At 47.4% G+C, this 21,839-nt stretch overlaps 1 protein-coding gene across 2 annotated transcripts in view; it reads left to right on the forward strand.

Annotated features, from left to right (window-relative positions):
- The window catches only part of evi5l (ecotropic viral integration site 5 like), a 217,920-nt gene extending 197,458 nt beyond the window's left edge, over nucleotides 1-20,462 (forward strand). For both annotated transcript variants that reach the window (XM_039770457.1, XM_039770456.1), the window contains one exon: nucleotides 17,364-20,462. In XM_039770457.1, coding sequence (XP_039626391.1) covers nucleotides 17,364-17,681 — 318 coding nt within the window. In that variant the 3' untranslated portion in view covers nucleotides 17,682-20,462. The remainder of the gene's footprint in view (nucleotides 1-17,363) is intronic.
- Nucleotides 20,463-21,839: the final 1,377 nt, after the last annotated feature.

The following is a 21,839-nucleotide window of genomic DNA, read 5'->3' on the forward strand; positions in this document are numbered from 1 at the left end:
CTGCATGGTTCAGACACCAAGGGGGGCTCTTCCCCTACATTCCTCAGTGTCTCACGGTACTGACTGCCTGCCATATGGACGTTGTGGGGCAACGTTTAGGTTATGCAGTTGGTCTCGCACTCCGGACCCCAAGAGGGACAAAGCCCTCCCATCCCTGACCGCCTAGACCTCCATATGAGCTTCGACCATCATTACCCTGGGCATCTTTATTTAGTAACAGCACCTGCACTTTATGACCGAAGTGCCCCAAGGAGGCGCTCTTGGGACTTGGCACAGCATTCTAAGTTGCTTCCCACAGTGAGTTTAGTCATTGAAATTTTATTTTGGATCCAAATTTTTTCCCCCTGGAATATTTTTTTTTTTCTTTCAGTAACCACACTTGCACCGGGCGGCACGGTGGCGCAGTGGGTAGCGCTGCTGCCTCGCAGTTAGGAGACCCGGGTTCGCTTCCCGGGTCCTCCCTGCATGGAGTTTGCATGTTCTCCCCATGTCTGCGTGGGTTTCCTCGCACAGTCCACAGACATGCAGGTTAGGTGGATTGGCGACACTGAATTGGCCCTAGTGGGTGATTGGTGTGTGTGTGTGTGCCTTGTGGTGGACTGGCGCCCTGCCCGGGGTTTGTTACGTGCCTTGCGCCCTTAGTTGCCTGGGATTGGCTCCAGCGGATCCCCATGACCCTGTAGTTAGGATATAGCGGGTTGGATAATGAGTGGATGGATGGATGAACACTTGCGCCAATATGCCAGTTTGCCATACTTTGGATAACAAAAAAAAATTCAGTGTGGCTCATGGTATTAAATTCAACAGTCCATTCCTACATGTATCCATTCACAGAACCTAATTTATGGATTCAATGAAGCACACCCCTCAAAGTGCGGTCTTAGCCCCCCCATAAGGCTCACTCGGCACAGCCAACACGACAGCAGTCAGTCAGCCCAACTCGTGGGAATAATGCCTTGAGCGCCAGCACCAGCTTTTCCATGGCGCTCTTTAGCCGAGTATCAGACAAAGCGACTTCCAGAGCAGAAAAGTTTCTCTTGTCCTACAGAATGGACAATTTAGGAATGAGGCTCGCACAGAACTGCTGCGCATGTTGCAATCGTGTTACAGCCTGCCATCACTTGTGCAGCACTTCCTAGATTTCTACACAAAAGCAACTGCCAAAATGAAATTAGTAGTGGAGAAAAAGAAGCAAGTCTGATGTCAGGTGATCCGTGTTTAAACGATAGTCAAGTGCAGCAAAAAAACTGCATTCTGGAAACTCCTGGCACCAAAGGCACCTCAGACTACAGTGACAGACCTGCTCCTGTTTTTACACACACACACATATGTATATGTATATTGTGCTCACCAGGGGGACGACCAGACACCAGGACACGTGTTCAGCAACACACACGTTTATTATAACGTCGCCACAGCAGCGCAGTACAGACAAGCACCAATAAACACCAACTACTCAGTCCCTCTCTTCTCCTTCTCTCTTCTCTCTCTCCCTCCCTCGCTTCCGTTTCTTGTCCGCCTCCACTTCTGTTCCAGCAGGCTTTGACCTCCACCGCCCGACTCAGGCTCCCCGAAAGGAGTGATGCGGCCCCCCTTTTATAGAGTCCCCAGATGTGCTCCAGGTGTTCCACAATCAACTTCCAGTCACACTTCCGGGTGGGGCGGCAGCCCTGCAGAAAAGGGCTCAACCATTCTGCATGCACCCCCTGGTGATGGCCTCGGACCCCAGCAGGCTTGATCTTCCATGCTTCAATTCCGTGGCACCATAGCAAGCCAAGGGGTGCTGCCCTCTATCGTCACGGGGGAGGTAATGCCCCAATGCAAGCTCCTTTCCCTGGTCCTTCCATTATGAAGGTGTCCTGGGCCAGGTAAGAGTACCAGCTGTCCATTACACTATATATATATATATATATTTTTGAATAGGCGTATATATATATATATACTAGCTGTGTAAGCCTGTCCTGTAAAAAGCCTGGGCTCCTAGAAACCATGGATTTTGGCGCTTCAATCAATTGATCACATCGGTTGTGCATTAGTGGCTCCTCGTTGGTTTCGTTTTGCTGACGTGCTCTCCTCGCTTTTGTGTTAGTGGCGGCGGTTTCACATTGATTGCCATGGTAGGAAATTTTGAGCTTCATGCTGTAGCCCCGCACTTCCGGGCCGCACAAACAAGACACACAAACTTCCATGTGTAGACGTTTATATGTGTATTTATATACAGTACTGTGCAAAAGTTTTAGGCATGTGTGAAAATATTGTGAACTTGAACACGGACACACACAGACGGACATCTTATGTTCACCCAACACGCGTTTATTCATAATATTTACACACTTCAGTGCACTTGCAAACCCCAGTGCCTCTTGCCCCGATTCCCCAAAGTCCAGGCCTCACTCTCCGTCACTATGCCTTTCTCTTGGCTGCCTCCCGTCCTCTCTCTCAGCTCCGTCCTCTTCCACCCGACTCTCGCTTCTGACTGGAGGGAGGCGGCCCCTTAAATGGGAACCCGGATGGGCTCCAGCTGCTTCCCGGCAATCAGTCCTGGCCACACCCCAGTGTGGCGGAAGTGCCGGCTGTGCACCCGGAAGCCGTCCGGGTGTCCCCTGTCGCCTTCCCCCCAGCACTTCCGCCACACCAGGGTTCCTCAGGCACCAGGGTGCCGCCTGGCGGTGGCCACGGGCCCCTACAGGGTTGGGCTTCCAAGCCGTCTACCCGTGGCCCCCAATACCACCAGGGTGATCGCCCCCTCGCGGTCTGGAGGAGGCACCCAGCCGGGGACCACGATATGCTGTTTCATGAATGTCATGGCAAGATTGAGCACAGCAACAAGACACGAGGTAGTTATACTGCATCAGCAAGGTCTCTCTCAGACGAAGATGTCAAAGCAGACTGGGGTTTCAAGACGTGCTGTTCAAACTCTTTTGAAGAAGCACAAAGAAACGGGCAGCGTTGAGGATCATAGACGCAGTGGTCGGCCAAGGAAACTTAGTGCAGCAGATGAAAGACACATCAAGCTTGTTACCCTTCGAAATCGGAAGATGTCCAGCAGTGCCATCGGCTCAGAACTGGCAGAAACCAGTGGTGCCCAGGTACACCCATCTACTGTCCGGAGAAGTCTGGCCAGAAGTGGTCTTCATGGAAGAGTTGCAGCCAAAAAGCCGTACCTCCGACGTGGAAACAAGGCCGAGCGACTCAAGTATGCACGAAAACATAGGAAGTGGGGTGCAGAAAAATGGCAGCAGGTGCTCCGGACTGAAGTCAAAATTTGAAATATGTGGCCGTAGCAGAAGGCAGTTTGTTCGTCAAAGGGCTGGAGAGCGGTACAATAATGAGCGTCCGCAGCAACAGTGAAGCATGGTGGAGGTTCCTTGAACGTTTGGGGCTGCATTTCTGCAAATGGAGTTGGAGATTTGGTCAGGATTAATAGTGTTCTCAATGCTGAGAAATACAGGCAGATGCTTATCCATCATGCAATACCATCAGGGAGGCGTATGATTGGCCCCAAATTTATTCTGCAGCAGGACAACGACCCCAAACATACACCCAAAGTCATTAAGAACTATCTTCAGCGTAAAAAAGAACCTGGAAGTGATGGTATGGCCTCCACAGAGCCCTGATCTCAACATCATCGAGTGTGTCTGGGATTACATGAAGAGCCAGAAGGATGTGAGGAAGCCACCATCCACAGAAGATCTGTGGTTAGTTCTCCAAGATGTTTGGAACAACCTACCAGCCGAGTTCCTTCAAAAACTGTGTGCAAGGGTACCTAGAAGAACTGATGCTGTGTTGAAGGCAAAGGGTGGTCACACCAAATATCGATTTGATTTAGATTTGTCTTTTGTTCATTCACTGCATTTTGTTAATTGATGAAAATAAATGATTAACACTTCCATTGATTACAGCATTTTTTCACACCTGCCTAAAACTTTTGCACAGCACTGTATATGTGTGTATATATATATATATATATATATCCTCTTTAATAAAACCCCTGTGTGCGTCCAGGTGTCCGTGTGTGTGTGTGTGTGTGTCTTTTGGTGAAGTGCGCATGCGCGAGGCTCGGTACGATGTACACGGCACCATGCCCGCACACACACTGGAAGCTGGGCACACAGTGAATCGTGTAGCTAAGTACTCAGACCCTTTGAACCCTCAGTATTTAGTAGAAGCCCCCTTTTGAGCTCATACAGCCAGGAGTCTTCTTGGGAAAGATGCAACAAGTTTTTCACACCTGGATTTGGGGATCCTCTGCCATTCCTCCTTGCAGATCCTCTCCAGTTCTGTCAGGTTGGATGGTAAACGTTGGTGGACAGCCATTTTAGGTCTCTCCAGAGATGCTCAATTGGGTTTAAGTCAGGGCTCTGGCTGGGCCATTCAAGAACAGTCACAGAGTTGTTGTGAAGCCACTCCTTCGTTATTTTAGCTGTGTGCTTAGGATCATTGTCTTGTTGGAAGGTAAACCTTCAGCCCAGTCTGAGCAGTGCCTGGTTGTCTGCACACACTGAGGAGAGGCAAGACACATGACAGCCCGCATGGAGTTTGCTGAAAGACACCTGAAGGACTCTGAGATGGTGAGAAATAAGATTCTCTGGTCTGATAAGACCAAGATAGAACTTTTTGGCCTTAATTCTAAGCGGTATGTGTGGAGACAACCAGGCACTGCTCATCACTTGTCCAATACAGTCCCCACAGTGAAGCATGGCGGTGGCAGCATCATGCTGTGGGGGTGTTTTTCAGCTGCAGGGACAGGACGACTGGTTGCAATCGAGGGAAAGATGAATGCGGCCAAGTACAGGGATATCCTGGACAAAAACCTTCTCCAGAGTGCTAAGGACCTCAGACTGGGCCGAAGGTTTACCTTCCAACAAGACAATGACCCTAAGCACACAGCTAAAATAACAAAGGAGTGACTTCACAACAACTCTGTGACTGTTCTTGAATGGCCCAGCCAGAGCCCTGACTTAAACCCAATTGAGCATCTCTGGAGAGACCTAAAAATGGCTGTCCACCAACGTTTACCATCCAACCTGACAGAACTGGAGAGGATCTGCAAGGAGGAATGGCAGAGGATCCCCAAATCCAGGTGTGAAAAACTTGTTGCATCTTTCCCAAGAAGACTCCTGGCTGTATGAGCTCAAAAGGGGGCTTCTACTAAATACTGAGGGTTCAAAGGGGCTGAATACTTAGGACCAGGTGAGATTTCAGTTTTTTTTTTTTTAATAAATCTGCAACAATTTCAAAAATTCTTTTTTTTATCTGTCAATATGGGGTGCTGTGTGTACATTAATGAAGAAAAAAATTAATTTAAATGATTTTAGCAAATGGCTGCAATATAACAAAGAGTGACAAACTGAAGGGGGTCTGAATACTTTGCGTACCCTCTGTATGTTTATGTGTGTCTATGAATTAGCAAATGAAATTTTGGGCAGAAAGAGCTGATGAACAGTTTTGTGAACGGGCTGACATTTGACTTTCTGTTTTTTTACCAGATGAATGCTAACACTTGCGTTATTTATTTTATTTATATAGTGCCCTTCCAATGCTCAAGCAAGGGTATATTTAACAATGGGTGTAAATATTTCTGCATAGACTACTAAACAGATAAATACAGGAGATACAACACGTTAAATAGAATAACAGACAATAAAGCAGAGTAAAATACTAAATTCAGTAGTAAAAGAAAAGCCTGAACAAATAGCATCATTTGAGATATAAGCACAAACACAGGATCTTTCTAAAGTAAGACTATTTTCATAAAAATGCTCCAATAGATAAAGATCCGTGGAGCACAAAAGGCAAAGGAATTGCCTCTAACAACCTAATATGAAATCCAAGGGAAAGTCAAAAAAAAACACCAGACATAAAGAAACTGAATAAGCGACGCTGGTCACAAAGACTGTGAACAAAATAAACATAAAAAAGCGGCTTTGTGCCCCAGCTACGGCGGTCTGTAACGTAACAGAATATTCACGTGAAGACAAATAAGTTTGTATAACGTTGTAGAGAATGTCTGATCAGGCTGATGAATTTGTGTTTCGTTTTTGTCACATAATACTCAGCGCCCTGTCCTAGAATCCCAAAACTGCCCGTGTTGTTGTGAGAGTCGCACCCCATAAACAGGAAGAGTGTGCTAAAGAAGGCAGTGGGGGGGCTGGCTGCTTAAACCCACTTCCTTTCGCATGCAAACCAGCGTTTGGGTAGCAATTTGTCAGATTTTTCTATTTCATGTTTCCGACGCTGATTCGCCTCTCGGTGTTCCAGCTCTTGCCTGTACAGGGTTCACCACTGTTCTGTGGTGAGTGGCCGGTTTTAATAATAAAATGAACATCAACCAAGCTAATTTTCCACTAAATGTTAATAGATTAACCAGCATGCAAGCTGAAAATGCAGAGCCAGTTCAGAGAATATGTGTGCCTTTGACTGGAGTACAATTCAGCCAAAAGTGACGCGCCGTCTTTAGCATCCAGCAGCTGTTTATTTAGGTGGTCCGTAATTAATTCAGCAGGCTGCTAACCTTTTAGGAGGCCTCTGGACCTTTGAGTGCTCACTTTCCTATTAACATTTTCGGTTTTCTTGCTCTCAATAAGTGTGGCTGTGATTTCCAAATAGTTGAAAATGGATGAAATTGCAGCTAGCAGAGCGGCTTATGATTCATGCGCAAAAAAAAACTCCACCGTCCAGGGGTCTTCGTTTTGAAAGTTGGAGTGAAATTCAAAGAAAAAAATATAGTGATACACTACTGGTTTGTTCCGACTCTGCTTTAAGACAGACTGAGAGCTCTTAAAGTAATCAACACAAGTCGGGACGCCTGTACAAATTGTTTCCTTCACCTTGCTAGGCTTCTTTTCCTTGACTTGCTGCAGGATTTCTTTAAATTTAAATTGCAACAAAACTGAACTCCTGCAAATTGGGACTAAAGTGCAACTTAATGAGCTCCTTCCCAGTCCATCTTGGCGGTGATCTCATCAGACCTGCCACTACTGCAAAGAATCTCGGTGTCGTTTTTGATTCCTCCCTTTCTTTTTCCACCCACAGAAATCACATTGAGAAACTTTCTTACTTTCACCTCCGTAACATATCCCGCGTTCGCTCCTTCCTCTCTTTTTCACTTGTCCCTGCTTTTATCACATCCCGCATAGATTATTGTAATTCCCTACTGGCAGGTGCCCCTTCGAATCTTATATCACAGCTCCAGCTTATTAAACTCGGCTGCAAGAGTCAGCACTCGAACCAGCACATCACACCCATCCTGCTTCATCTTCACTGGCTCCCTGTGTCTTACAGAATCGAATATAAAATTCTGCTAATAACCTACAAAGCCTTAAACAACCTCGCGCCAAACTACAGTACATCAGTGACCTTCTACATCACTATGTGCCTGTTCACCCACTAAGGTCCTCTGATTCTGGCCATCCGCTTATCCGAGATGGGGTCGGGGCAGCAGCTTGAGCAGAGATGCCCAGACTTCCCTCTCCACGGCCACTTCTTCTAGCTCTTCTGGGAGAATCCCGAGGTGTTCCCAGGTCAGCCAGGACACACAGTCCCTCCAGCGTGTCCTGGGTCTTCCTCCTCCCGGTTAGATGTACCCAGAACACCTCGCCAGGGAAGCGTCCAGGAGGCATCCTGATCAGATGCCCGAGCCACCTCATCTGACTCGTCTCGATGCGGAGGAGCAGCGGCTCTACTCTGAGCTTCTCACCCGATCTTTAAGGGAAAGCCCAGACACCCTGCGGAGGAAACTCTTTCCAGCCGCTTGTATTCGTGATCTCGTTCTTTCAGTCACTACCCACAGCTCATGACCATAGGTGAGGGTAGGAACGTAGATCGACCGGTAAATTGAGAGCTTTGCCTTTCAGCTCAGCTCCACTTTCACCACAACAGACCGATGCAGAGCCCGCATCACTGTGGACGCCGCACCGATCCGCCTGTCGATCTCACTCTCCATTCTTCTCTCACTCGTGAACAAGACCCCGAGATACTTGAACTCCTCCACTTGGCGCAGGATCTCGCTCCCAACCCTGACAGGGCACTCCACACTTTTCCGGCTGAGGACCAGGGTCTCGGATTTGGAGGTGTTGATTCCCATCCCAGCCGCTTCACACTCGGCTGCGAACCGATCCAGAGAGAGCTGAAGATCACGGCCTGATGAAGCAAACGGGGACAACATCATCTGCAAAAAGCAGTGACCCAATCCTGAGCCCACCAAACCGGACCCCCTCAACGCCCTGAAATTCTCTCCATAAAAGTTATGAACAGAATCAGTGATAAAGGGCAGTCCTGGCAGAGTCCAACTCTCATCCATTATCCAACCTAACTACAGGGCCACGGGTGTCTGCTGGAGCCAACACAGGGCACAAGGCAGGAAACAAACCCCAGGCAGGGCGTCAGCCCACCGCAGGGCACACACACCAAGCACACACTAGGGACCATTTAGAATTACCTAACCTGCATGTCTTTGGACTGTGGGAGGAAACGCACGCAGACACGGGGAGAACATGCAAACTCCACGCAGGGAGGACCCGGGAAGCGAACCCACAGGTCTCCTTACTGCGAGGCAGCAGCGCTACCCACTGCGCCACCATGCCGCCCGGCAATCTTGTTGTGCCCCACACTAATGGGTGACGGGGCCTTCATCTGTATAGCGCCCAGACTCTGGAATGACCTCCTGAAATGAATCAGATCAGCTGACTCCCTGAATTCTCAACACTCATCTGTTCAGGACGGCCTTTGGCTCCACGTGACTTTATTCCCCTTCTCTCAGTTTACCTCCATGTCAAGATGCTCATGTGACCTGCGCGCTTGTGCCAGACCATCAATTATGTTGTCTGTTAGACTTTTTTCTCTGAATTTACTATCTTCCATCCATCCATCCATTGTCTAACCCGCTGAATCCGAATACAGGGTCACGGGGGTCTGCTGGAGCCAATCCCAGCCAACACGGCGCACAAGGCAGGAACCAATCCTGGGCAGGGTGCCAACCCACCGCAGGACACACACAAACACACCCACACACCAATCACACACTAGGGCCAATTTAGAATCGCCAATCCACCTAACCTGCATGTCTTTGGATTGTGGGAGGAAACCCACGCAGACACGGGGAGAACATGCAAACTCTACGCAGGGAGGACCCAGGAAGCGAACCCCCGGGTCTCCTAACTGCGAGGCAGCAGCACTACCACTGCGCCACCGTGCCGCCCATTTACTATCTTACGTTTCTTTATTTATTTATCTGGTTTAGTACAATGCTATATGCTGTATACCCTGCCGTTCTTCTTAAACTCTGTGAAGTGAGCCTGGGAAAGGCGCTATATAAATAAAAAGTATTATTATGAGGTTGTTTCCAGTTAGTCGTCCCCTGATGAAGGCCCATTTGTAATATTCTGTAATTTCTTTTTTTCACTTTTTGATAACCTAAACTGCAGTTCACCTTTTTTTTTTTTTTCCTTTGTTGCATTTCATTAACTCTTTGAGGGCTGATTATTTTTCCCAAAAAAAAACTGCTAACCAAGCAGCGATTTCACACATAAATCAACATAAAATGTCTGCCGCTGTGTGCCGTGGCTGTCATCTCGGGGGTAGCTTGACGGCCAGAAGGAATGCCGCGGTGGGCCAGCTGCCAGGCTGTCTCCGTGTGATGGTGGCAGGCGCAGTGCAGTGCAGTCTAATTCGTATCTCTTGGCATCGTAAGCGGCGGTATCCCCTGTAGGCACATAAGCCACATGAACGTGGTCGGCGCTATGCACAGCTGATGCTGGTACCTCCGTTTCACTTTTGAGTCTCAACAAGTCACAGTATGTTTCAGGGGTAAAACACAAAATGTCACCCGCGGAGCATTTTGCTTCGCACATTCGCTTTGGTCTCTCGCCAGACGTCGATGCCGTTTAAGACGTTGTTTTCTCTTTGCTACTCATTCACGCGAAGGAAATCGAAGTCAAATCAACGAAGCTAACTTTCCTCCTAGCAAAGAGAGTCAAACTAAAACGTATCGATGCGTTTTGTCTCCGTTTACAGCTGATTGCCATCTTCTACCCCTGAATTTTGACAGAAGTCGACATCCGCCCTGAAAGAGTTAAAAGGAAAACTGAGGTGTTGTAAAACTTTGGACAGGTTTTGCACACGCAAAGAAAAAAGACAAACCTCTGGCCTGTGATGCTCCATTAAGGTTTCCAGTGTCCAGATGGTATTTCTTAAAGCTTCAATCTGTTTGTCGTGTTTGGCATTTGTACATCCAGTCAGAAAACGCTGTGCCCTTGATGCCTTTCTGTTGTGACCACTAGGGGGCGTTGCAGCGCCCTTACTCACAGACACCAATTCCGATTTAATCGAAAGGTTTATTCACAGCAAATTCCTTGTACAAAGGCTTCAGAAGCCACGTACACCAACACAATTCTTCTCCTTCTTTGTGCTTTTTCAGATGTGCTTTGTCCTTCGTCCACCCGGCTCCATCTCGCCTGGGTGAGGTTAAGCGGTCTCATTTATCTTGTACTTCCGGTGCCAGGGCATTGCCCGATGGAAGTTCTTCCAGGTCAATCAGAAGACTGTGAATCCCATCAGCTCCCCCTGGTGGACCCCATGAACTCCAACATGGCTGTCCCACAGGACTACAGATCCCAGCATGCCTTGTGGGTGTCCTTGAGGGAATCCTAACCCAGGAAGGCTGCCATCTTGTGTGTTAGAGGAGAAAATGTTTTTCAGTGCTCATCTCCCCCCAGTCCTTCCATTGTACAGGCCTCCTGGCCGGGTAAGGGTCCTTGTTCAACCCGTGCTGGGATGCCATCCCTTACCCTTGTCTAATCGTTGAGGTTTCTGTCTGGCTGCCCAACTCCATTTTGAGGTATGCAGAAATATATAGCGGAGCATTAAGAACATTCCATTAACTTGTTAGCTTATAGGGGTTAAAGAGAATCTTCCATTATCTATGTTTATTCAAATTCAGCTACCATTTTGTTAAATATGCCATTTAAAAGATTTGGATCTTGACGGGAATATTGGATTTGACCTGAATTCGATTCAGTTGTGTCCTGAGGGCAGGCACAAGTTCTCAGGGAAAATATGAGTTTAATTTTCAAGGATAAATTGAACAAATGACTAAATACAGAATTGGTGAACATTGGAAGTGTCAGACTGGGTGGACTGGCATCCCGACTGAAGTCAGTGAAGATTTCCTACCCAGCCGGGACGCCATGATGAATAGAGAGCAGGGATAGGGACGCAGCCTGGCCCGGATTGAGTTCTGTCCCAGTTAGGGTCACCCAGTAATGGATGGACGGGGGGCACAAACAGATTTCAGGAGCAATTTGTCCCCCAACACAGCTGGTGGTAGTATTCCTATGACGGGAGCCCAGCTTGGACACCCTGAGGGTTACATGGCATTGGACACACGGACCTTCGTGTTTTATTATATAGCAGATTTATAAATTCCATAATCCTGGATTTGAAATCTGCATATCTGCCCAGATTATGTAGTTCCCCCCCCCATATCCCAAAGACACATTTAATGTTCATTGCCAACTCCCAACTGGCCCCCCCTTTGCATTGCAGGCTGTCACCCTGCCCCTTTGTGTTGCTGAGATCGGCGCCCACTGCCTGTGACCCTGCAGCGCCTTAAACTTTGGATGGATGGATGAATGAACGTAAATCATATCTCATAGTAAGCTGTACGTGTGTGAAGAGGCCTTCCGCAGTGTCAAATTCAGGAAGATATTGGGCAAGGCGGTCAAATGATTTTCTTAAATGAGATGTTGAAAAATCATTTATTTGCCACTTTCTGTTTGAAGCTTCTGAGAAACTGAACGGAAGTTTAAATGTACATCTAAAAAAAAAAAAAAAAAAGAAAACCACAGAGCAGTGATATCTGAGGCTGATTTTCATTGAGGCGCTTCATGTATAGAGAGTGTCGCTGTAGTGATGATAGGAAAAGCCGTTCACTGAGAAGGCCAAGCGTCTTAAAAATATGACATCAACACACAAACTTTGATTTGGGATTCTACAAAATAAACTCGAGGACTAATTGTTCCAGTTCTTCTGTATAATGTAGACGTATAACGTGTGCAGCAAGCCCTGTACAAGTCTGACACAATGCAAAGGCCACTGGCAACTGGAAGAAACTCTGACAGGACGAGATCACAAAAAGTCACCAGCCAATCAGAAGACAAGTTTGTGAGGTCACCAGCTCATGTGGTCACAGGTGCCTCACAGCCCAGCTTAGCAGTTCAGGTCGACAAAAGCAAAGGTCAGCGTGTACTGTGAGGAGGTGACTCTGGGCTGTCGGTGTGACAGGGCGAGTGGCAGGAAGAAAGCCATCCATTAAGGGACAAAACAGGGCCTTGAAGTACCAGCTGTGGGCGACTGCAGGCTGGGAGAAAGTCTCATGGACCAAAGAATCCAAGTTCGCATCATCACGTGGGGTGTTTGTACCCCTTGACACCAGCATGGAGGAGGATGTGTTGTGGTCTGGGGTTCTGTCTCTGGAGGCAGAGTTGGTGACTGGCATTCTGAATCAAAGGGGTCACCACAGTTTTATATCCGCACAAGGGGCAGGCTGTTTTGAGGAATCCAAAATTGGACTGACATTTTGTATATTTAATGATTTCTGGACTTAATTCTTTTATTTGCCATTGCTTATTTCTTCTGTGCCTTGATTTATGAAACATTAAGACATCAAACTGTCTGAATGTCCATAAAACTGGGAGTTCAGAAGGTAGCCTTACAGCTCCAGGAGACTCGGTGACTGCCTTTGTCAGAAGGCCTCAAATCCCATAGACCTTCCACTGTCTATAAGGTATTGTACTTTATAACATCTCCTCACCTTCCCTTCTACACCAATAACTTCAGGCAATTACATCAAGTGAAATTCAAGCAGGAGTTACGTTACACTTTAAATAATGTATTATTGATAATACTCAAATAATAGCAATAAGTAAAGTACAAGTGAATATTGGCAACCATACAACCTGATAAATGCTGATGTTTAGTTTCAGGTGTCACACAGACTTGTAGTTACTTTAAATGTCTCTGGTCAAGGCCTCATCTGTGGTCAGCTTTCTTCAGGACAGGCCGGCCGCATGCCTGTCTCAGTATGGCTGCCGAGCTGTGCTTCCCAGTGTGGTCTTTTCTTCAATCCATGGTGTGTGAGATGGTCCTTCATCATGATGGTGTGAGAGAGAAAGGGAGCGAAAGCGACTAAATTCTTACTTTCTTTGTCCAAATTCTTACACCAACAGAATGGCCTCTGATTCAAACCAATCCCAATCAGCCATACTTCAGACCAGTGGGGGCGCACAGTACTTTCCACACCTGCCCCTCCAATACCATTTGTTGAGCTGATGTTTGCCAGTTAGGTGGTCTGGTGTTCCTGTTGGGGTTGACTGAGAGAGGCCTGCAGAGAATCGATGGTCAAACTGGTTTTAGGCAGTTCACCTGACCCTGGCGTAAAATTCCTCAGTCAGTCCTAAAGATCTCGGGGATGGGGGTCTTTAAATATGAAAGCTTCTCACCAATGAAACATTAGTATTACATCGATTTGTCCAAGTTATGGGGGGCGTTCAAAAAGTTTTCGCACTTTTACATTTTCGTTGGAAACGGTGAAGGCAGGACGAGTAGTAATTGGTCGTGTCTAATAGTGTCATGTGACTAGATAGGTTGTGTCTGAGAGTGTCATGTGACTAGTTTGGTCACGTCTGAGAGTGTCATGTGACTAGTTTGGTCACGTCTGATAGTGTCATGTGACTAGATAGGCCGTGTCTGAGAGTGTCATGTGACTAGATATGTCATGTCTGAGAGCATCATGTGACAAGTTTGGTTGTGTCTGAGACTGTCATGACTAGACAGTGGGTAGCGCTGCTGCCTTGTAGTTAGGAGACCTGTGGGTTCACTTCAAGGGTCCTCCCTGCGTGGAGTTTGCACGTTCTCCCCGTGTCTGCGTGGGTTTCCTCCCACAGTCCAAAGACATGCAGGTTAGGTGCATTGGCGATCCTAAATTGTCCCGTGTGTGTGTGTGCGTGTGCCCTGCGGTGGGCTGGTGCCCTGCCCGGGGTTTGTTTCCTGCCTTGCGCCCTGTGTTGGCTGGGATTGGCTCCAGCAGACCCCTGTGACCCTGTAGTTAGGATATAGCGGGTTGGATAATGGATGGATGGACTACTAAACGGATTTAGATTTACCTAGAATTTGCTTGAACGTTCCGGTTGATTTTGTGACTTCTCTCTTCGCGCTAAGACTCAACAGGAGCGAGATATTCACGCTAATCTGAGACAGAGGCTGTGGGCCGAGGGGAGGGTGAAGTGTGACGTCAGGAGTGGGGAGCCGGGCGGTGCCCTCCTCACTGTCCTGTTCTACGTGGGCAGAGCTGCGGGGGGGCGATTGGCTCTTAATAGAGTTTAAAAAAAAAGTGCGTAAACATCTTGAACGTCCTTTGTACAAGTACAGACATACGAAATGTTTATCGACTTATATATCAAACTAGCAAAATACCCACGCATCGCAGCGGCGAAGTACTGCCTTAAAATTTTTATTAAGAAGAAAATTAAACCTTTTTAAACTGAGGGAAAATATACCAATAATTCTTTGTTAAGGATCTCTTTGTATTCCACATTGTCAGTTCGGCCCTCCGGTTGTAATCTGACCAAGCTGTGCGCTGAGCTGACTCTGAGCATGTAACGTACAGTCGGCCATGTGAACAGTAATCTTGTCTCAAATCTCACAGCTTGGATTGCTGCTGTCATAATCGGTTTGAGTTTCATGGTTTGTTTCAATTACGACAGTATTTGTAGGACTTGTTGTGTTGAAGTGACATTCGGCATCTGTCAAGCGTTGTAAGTATACAACCAGTTTCATCGATAACTTCACATCCAGCTTTTGAGAGTTTAAACATTCATAAACATCAAAGTGTCCACTACTGAAATCGTCACCTGTGAGTCTAAGATGTTTAAGAGGCATTGGCGGTTGTCGAAAGGTGTAAAATATTTGGCCATTTCGGTACACTTGAAAGCGACAACCGAACAATTCAGCGGCAGCCATCAACTCACATGCAGAACCATAGGTGAAGGGCTTAAGCATTTCACTCTTCTAGTGCTCCTGTGCAGTCTAATTATCTCCTGTACCGTCATCAGTCCACACCTTGAACCTGTCCAGTCATTCAATACATAAGACACAATGGATATCAAGAGTGAGCCTGATATGGCCGTGCAATATGTAACACAGAGAATGGAAAAGGCAGGCGCCATCTCTGGGCATGGAAACCACTCGGTAAATGACAGTTCTTTGATTGATGGTGATCACCTCGATAGACATGTTAATGGGGGTACGGTTGGAACGATAAAGGAAATGGGTACCTGAACAATGTAAAGTAAGTCTAAAATACCTACACAATAACTATAAGCGTAATAAACGAACAATAAAACAGCGGAGAAGCCGTGGATTAAATAAAAAGGCTGTAGTTATCAGCAGGGAGACGTGAATCCCGTGGCGATGCAAGGAAGGGAATGTAGAGACTGGAGGGACGGACGGCCTTATATGGGCAGGCAGCCAACAATGTGGGAGGTGTTGGGATGGGGGACCCAACGCCGCCTCACACGGTGACCGAGCTGCAGGCTCTGGACGTATATATGTACGTAAGTAGGATTCAGTTAGCGTTGGGAACCCGCGTACCAAATTTCTTGAAGATGGGCTCATAGGTAACAAAGACCGTTGGAAAGTTCAATATGGCGGCCGACAGTGGCCATCATACCACTGAAATAAGTACGTACATCGGTTTTCGGTTAGCGCAGGGTAGCCGCCTACCAAATTTTGAGAAGATCGGGCCATAAATAAGAAAGTTCAACATGGCGGACGTTGTCGACTGTTATCGTCCTTTATGACCGTTACGTGTAGAATTTCGAAATGAAACCTGCTTAACTTTTGTAAGTAAGCTGTAAGGAATGAGCCTGCCAAATTTCAGCCTTCTACCTACACGGGAAGTCGGAGAATTAGTGATGAGTCAGTCAGTGAGTGAGGGCTTTGCCTTTTATTAGTATAGATTTCTCACCACAACAGATGGACTTTTAAACAATTGTCTGATGTGATTTTCTTCCATGTTTTAAATTTAATTTTAAACCATTGGTATCTTTTGCATTGTTAATGCGTGTATTTATTAAAAAATCTCGACCGGTCGGAAGAAAGACTATTCTTTTGCCCTGTTTTACTCGGAGAAGATTCAAGATCTTGTATGGTGTGTTCTTCACAGGGAGTGTCAGGTCAGAACCAGCATGAAGTACCAACTCGGAGCCTCGACGTGTTTATCAGTCGTAGGCTGCGAGTCCACAAACATTAAACACAAGACTGACCAGAGCTACCAGGGAAACTCTGAGGCGATTAGAAGGTTCAAGAACATCAGTCATGCCAAGCCAGGAAATGTCGAAAGACACAAGGCCCGAACATGAGACCCGAGTCTGCCCCCTACACCCCAAGAGATGTATCACAAAAGCACAAGAGCGACATAAACTCAAAATTATCGAGAAGCTCGATGTCTCTCGTTCCACCATGTCCGTCCAGAGATCAGGCTGGGTCAGGAGACCAATCAGCTTTCCAGCCGCCAGTCTCGATTAACTGGGTGCCTGGCAATGAGAGCTGCTGCCCATCCAGGTTGTAATTGTGCCACTCGTTTTCCTTTGCCTCTGTTTTAGGCGCATTAAGGTAGGGAATGTGAATCTGTGATTGTCCGCCTCCTCTCCTGCTTGTTTTGATGCTCGATCTTCTTGCTTGGCGGGGTCATAGATGAAAATATTTAGCCACAGTAGCAGTCAACCAAGGTGCGGACCACCACTACTGTACATCTTTGTGACGGGCCTGATGAGTGTAAATACTCGAGGGCTGTGGTGGGGATTTGGGACACGCCTAAGGAATAAGGAATATGAAAGCTGAGAATTAGGGTCACCCCAGGACCCCTTCCACAAAAGGCCTAGTGTGACCGGTGGACTGATGTCCTCTGTGGGGTTGCGTCTGATACAACTGAGATTGCATCTTTAATATTGTAAATTAATAAGTGATCTAGGCGGCATGGTGGCGCAGTGGGTAGCGCTGCTGCCTCGCAGTTAGGAGACCTGTGGGTTCGTTTCTCGGGTCCTCCCTGCGTGGAGTCTGCATGTTCTCCCCGTGTCTGCGTGGGTTTCCTCCCACAGTTCAAAGACATGCAGGTCAGGTGGATTGGCGATCCTAAATTTTCCTTGGTGTGTGTGTGCCCTGTGTTGGCTGGGATTGGCTCCACCGGACCCCCGTGACCCTGTAGTTAGGATATAGCAGGTTGGATACTGGATGGATGGGTGGATAAGTGACCTGAACCGAAAACTCCACGTAATCCTATATATTTTACTTTTCTTTCCCCCCAGATTCGGCTCATGAAGGGACACCACCAGGCATTCAAAGACCCGATGACCACCTTTGACGGGATACACATTGTGAACCACGAGATTGGAGACGGCGACTCGCTGAGCTCGGACGAAGATTTGCTCCCCAGCCGTATGGTGGTGGGGACCTTGCAGGATGCGCTGTACCCTTTGTCCTCTGGCAACGCTCGCTTCCTCCGTGGGGTGGAAAACCCGGGCAAGGACAGCGATGGCAGCACAGACAGCGAGCAGGACGAGCGGCTGGGCAATGCGGATGAGCCGTACGCGCACATGGTCTGCAGAGACGACCTCAACAACTGATTTCGGAAGAGACGGAGGTCCGGTCAGTGGGACTTGGCAAGCAGCCGGCAGAACTAAGTGGCCATCCCAGCTCCACACTCTCATGCATCCTAGAGGCCCGGGGATCTCGAGGAACGCTGGTCTGCAAATGGATTCTTACAAAATGTGGACCCGGAATCTTCACGTTTCGGGACTCGTGTTCATATCCTCCTTAGTGTGACGTTCCACTCTGCAGCATTTGACCGCAGGCAGCATCTAAGGGTTGTGAGATGTACGGTGTGTGTGTGTGTGCACATATATATATATTTATTCATTTACATATATATATATGATGTATAAATGTTCTGCTGCTTTTGACCACCACCGTGGAATATAAGGTGTGTGTTCAGAGGGGGCTTCACTTCACAATGGACCACTAAAGGACAAACTTTGTGAACGAGCTCAGAGGTTAGCCACCGTACTCCTCGTGCATGTCAGGGGCCACTCGGACTCCCTCCTGGGCAAACGCTGAACGTCAAAGACTCGGTGGCCACGTCCCCATCTCCCATAGTGCTCGGCATTTGCCCAGGGGACGGTGGCTTCGACGCGGTGGCGCTCGGCGTTTCTGAGACCCCGGGGCTCCTACTTACAAGGCTGTAGCCTCATATTGAGGCTAACTTGGGTGGGTTTCATTGCCCGTTGTCTGGTTTTCGCGGCCTCGTCTGGAGTTATTCTGCTGTAATCCTGCATGAAGAGAGTCTTTCTTGTTCCCCCCCGGCCCACCCAACGTTGACTGACTGACTGACTGACTGACTGAATGCCACACGGCCTCCTGTTTTTTGCCTCTCGTAGCCGTTTCTCACACTTCTCGTGTTTAAAGATCCCGTTATCCTAGAGAAGAGATTTTTTTTTTTTATATTGTAAATATGAAGGAGCAAACTAGCGATAGGCTTGTAGGGTTAATGCGGGGGCTGCAAGTTTCCGAAGAAGGGAATGTGAAGCCCTGAGAAAAATGTGTCATCGCGCAGGAACAAATGAAGAAAATGCCTGCTCGGGTGGCGCGGTGCTACTCTCGGTGCTGGGCACACAAGATGACGAACGCTTGGTGTAAAATCATTTCCAACAGTTGGCGCCTTTTCGTTTTTGCTAATTACGACTCCTACTGACCCAATTAAATGGTGCTGCTCTACAGCTGTGGACGTCAGCCTTCTGGCTCTCGTGAGACGCCCTTCTCCCATTTTCCAAGGATTGCCATGCTACCGCTGCAGTGTTTTTTTCATCTTCCCCCTAGAGTGCCCACCTCCATGCCAGTGTTGCTTTCATCGTTGACGGTACAGAAGGACAGAACTCTGCCCCTTTCCCTTTCCAGCAGCACTTTGCACTCTGAACGCACAGTTTCATCCATTCCCTCCCCACTGCCATCAAGTTCAAATACTTGGTGACATTTTACAGGAAGTGACAGTCCGGTCATTTTAATTTTACAGGCCACACCTTCTTCATTTTTTTTTTTTTTTAAATCTCTGAACTCCCAGGGTGCCATTTGAAGATCTCCGCTTCCTGGTCTGTGATGGCGTTGCCCTTTTTAAAGCGCTGCTTGTGCCCGTACCACCAGTGAAGCGAGGCCGAGGGGTTTAATGTTGCCAAGAAAAAGGACTTCACCCGCTGGCCCCTTCTCATCCCAGGGTATTCTGTGACAGCAATATATCAGCAGGTAAATTTAATGAGGTACAAAATGTGGATGGGGAAGAGGCCTGTGCCATCAAAGCATGGAGTCTGTGAATATACGGTCAATGTGATATTATTATAGAGTATAGATTATTTATAAAGCAGTATATAAATATATATAAATATATATATATACACTTCTGTGTGTATTTGAGCCTTCAAAAGGCAAAATGGTTTCGATCTTTCCTAACGTGTATTAAATCAAACACCATGCACTGTTGCCAAATATCTTTTTATTTCTTCTTCTTCTTCTTCTTCTGTACATATTCACCAATTGTAGCCCGATCTTTTTACGATCATCCTGTAAGCATCTGTTAGACGATCGACTGTCTGTCTTTACCTGTAAGACGTGTTCATATCGTGCACTTGGTCAGACGAGCCAAGAAATACAAAAGGAATTCTGCACAAACTGATTGATTTTGATTTCCTTGTCGGTCCGATGTGGTGAGCGGGCGTCACGACTCGAGCAGATGTGCCATCCAGCTTTGTGTGGGCTTTACCTGGACAAGTAAATGTGTCTGATTTTTGATTCTTATTATTTTTTTTAACTTAACCTCCACAGAATAGCAAACTGAAAAAATGTCTGAATTAGCGTAAGCCGCCCTAACTCGGGACGCTCCTAAGAAATGTCGAGATTTACTCCGTGAGGTAGAAGTCCGTAATAAACAAGGAGAGTCGCGCCAGATTAGAAATTTCGTGTGCGAAGTCTGAATATTCTCGACTGTAATGCAACATTTTGTCATTCTCACCTTCTTAACAGTATTAGAGCCGCCCCCCCTGGGCAAAGCAGTGCACTGGGCACCTGCCAACACAACCACTCAGCAGATCAGCGTACCCGTGTGTTAAGACGGCCCTGTTTGGAGGTCCGCAGCAGGCCAGACTCCTCGTAAGACACTAATATTCCATCGATTTGTCCAAATTACGAGGGTCGTTCCAAAACTTTCCACACTTTTATATTTTCGTTGGAATCGGGGACGGCGGGACGAGTAGTGATTGGTCGTGTCTGAGAGAGTCATGTGACCAGTTCTGTCATGTGACTAGTTTGGGCGTGGTGTCTGAGAGTGTCATGTGACTCGTTTGGGCGTGTCTGAGAGTGTCATGTGACTCATTTGGGCGTGTCTGAGAGTGTCATGTGACTCGTTTGGGCGTGTCTGAGAGTGTCATGTGACTCGTTTGGTGGTGTCTGAGAGTGTCATGTGACTCGTTTGGGCGTGTCTCAGAGTGTCATGTGATTCATTTGGGCGTGTCTGAGAGTGTCATGTGACTCGTTTGGGCATGTCTGAGAGTGTCATGTGACTCGTTTGGGCGTGTCTCAGAGTGTCATGTGACTCGTTTGGGCGTGTCTGAGAGTGTCATGTGACTAGTTCTGTCTGGCCAGCCGGCTGTCCTTGTAGTTTAGTAGAAGAATCGTCACCCTGTGGTGAAGATGGCTGAGAAACATAGAAATTGCACCCAAATAGGAACGCCGTTCTGTCAAGACCCCTTTTGAGGGTAGAAGGTGTGCCAGGAGCAGAAATTCATCTCTGCGTGTGTTCTCACCATTGCGGTTTCTTAAACATTGCTGTTCTTATCAATAATGTAACACTAATATTACAACTGCAAATAAAGACATACAAAATATTCATCATCTTATGTACAAAATTTCACACCACAACAGTAGCCAAAAATAGGGGGGACCCCTAAAAAGCCCCACATCCAGACATCCAGATGAGTTGACTGGTGTGTCACATGTGCCGGTGGAGTCACAAAGTGATTTCTGAACGTTCACAACACAACAGGCCCGTGATGGGGGTCTGAGCCGGAGGGCTTTGGATTGGATTTGTAGGACTGGAAGGGCTCCGTTGTTAAAAGCCGGCCAGCCAGCCACACTGCAGGAAAACATTCAGCAAACTCAACATCTTCACTGTGAAAGGCACTGCGGTGATTAACATCTGTGGAAATGAAGGAGCGCATTGTGTCGGCCATATTAACTGTCGATGATGACGACGATGATGAGGATGATGATGATGAGTTCCAAAGGGGAAATTAAGCGAGAGGGTTGACGTGTGCTGTTCAACACGAGGGTCACACGTCGAGCGTTTGTAAGACTTCAGTTCTGTTATCGGTTGGCTTTCACAAAGCGTATTTATCGAATCACCCGTTTTGAGGGGGCTCAGTGCTTTATGAATCCCATTGTCGACTTTTCTCAACTTCCTTTCATTTGGCCAAATGTGACTTGAAATGCGTTTGTGGATGAGCGCGGATTCAATCCCATCAGCCATTTAGTCTGATGTTACCCTTTTTAATGGTCATCATCATAATAATAATAATAATTCATTCATTCATTACATTTATTGAGTGCTTTTTTCACTTCTCAGAGTGTTTTACACAGACGGCACTTCAATCACTAATGTGCAGCACCCACCCAGATGGCGTGACGGCAGCCATTTTTGTGCCAGTCTGCTCAACACACATTAGCGGTGAGGTGGTGGGAGA

Source organism: Polypterus senegalus, chromosome 12 (genome assembly GCF_016835505.1).
Source record: "Polypterus senegalus isolate Bchr_013 chromosome 12, ASM1683550v1, whole genome shotgun sequence".
NCBI classification, from domain to species: domain Eukaryota; kingdom Metazoa; phylum Chordata; class Cladistia; order Polypteriformes; family Polypteridae; genus Polypterus; species Polypterus senegalus.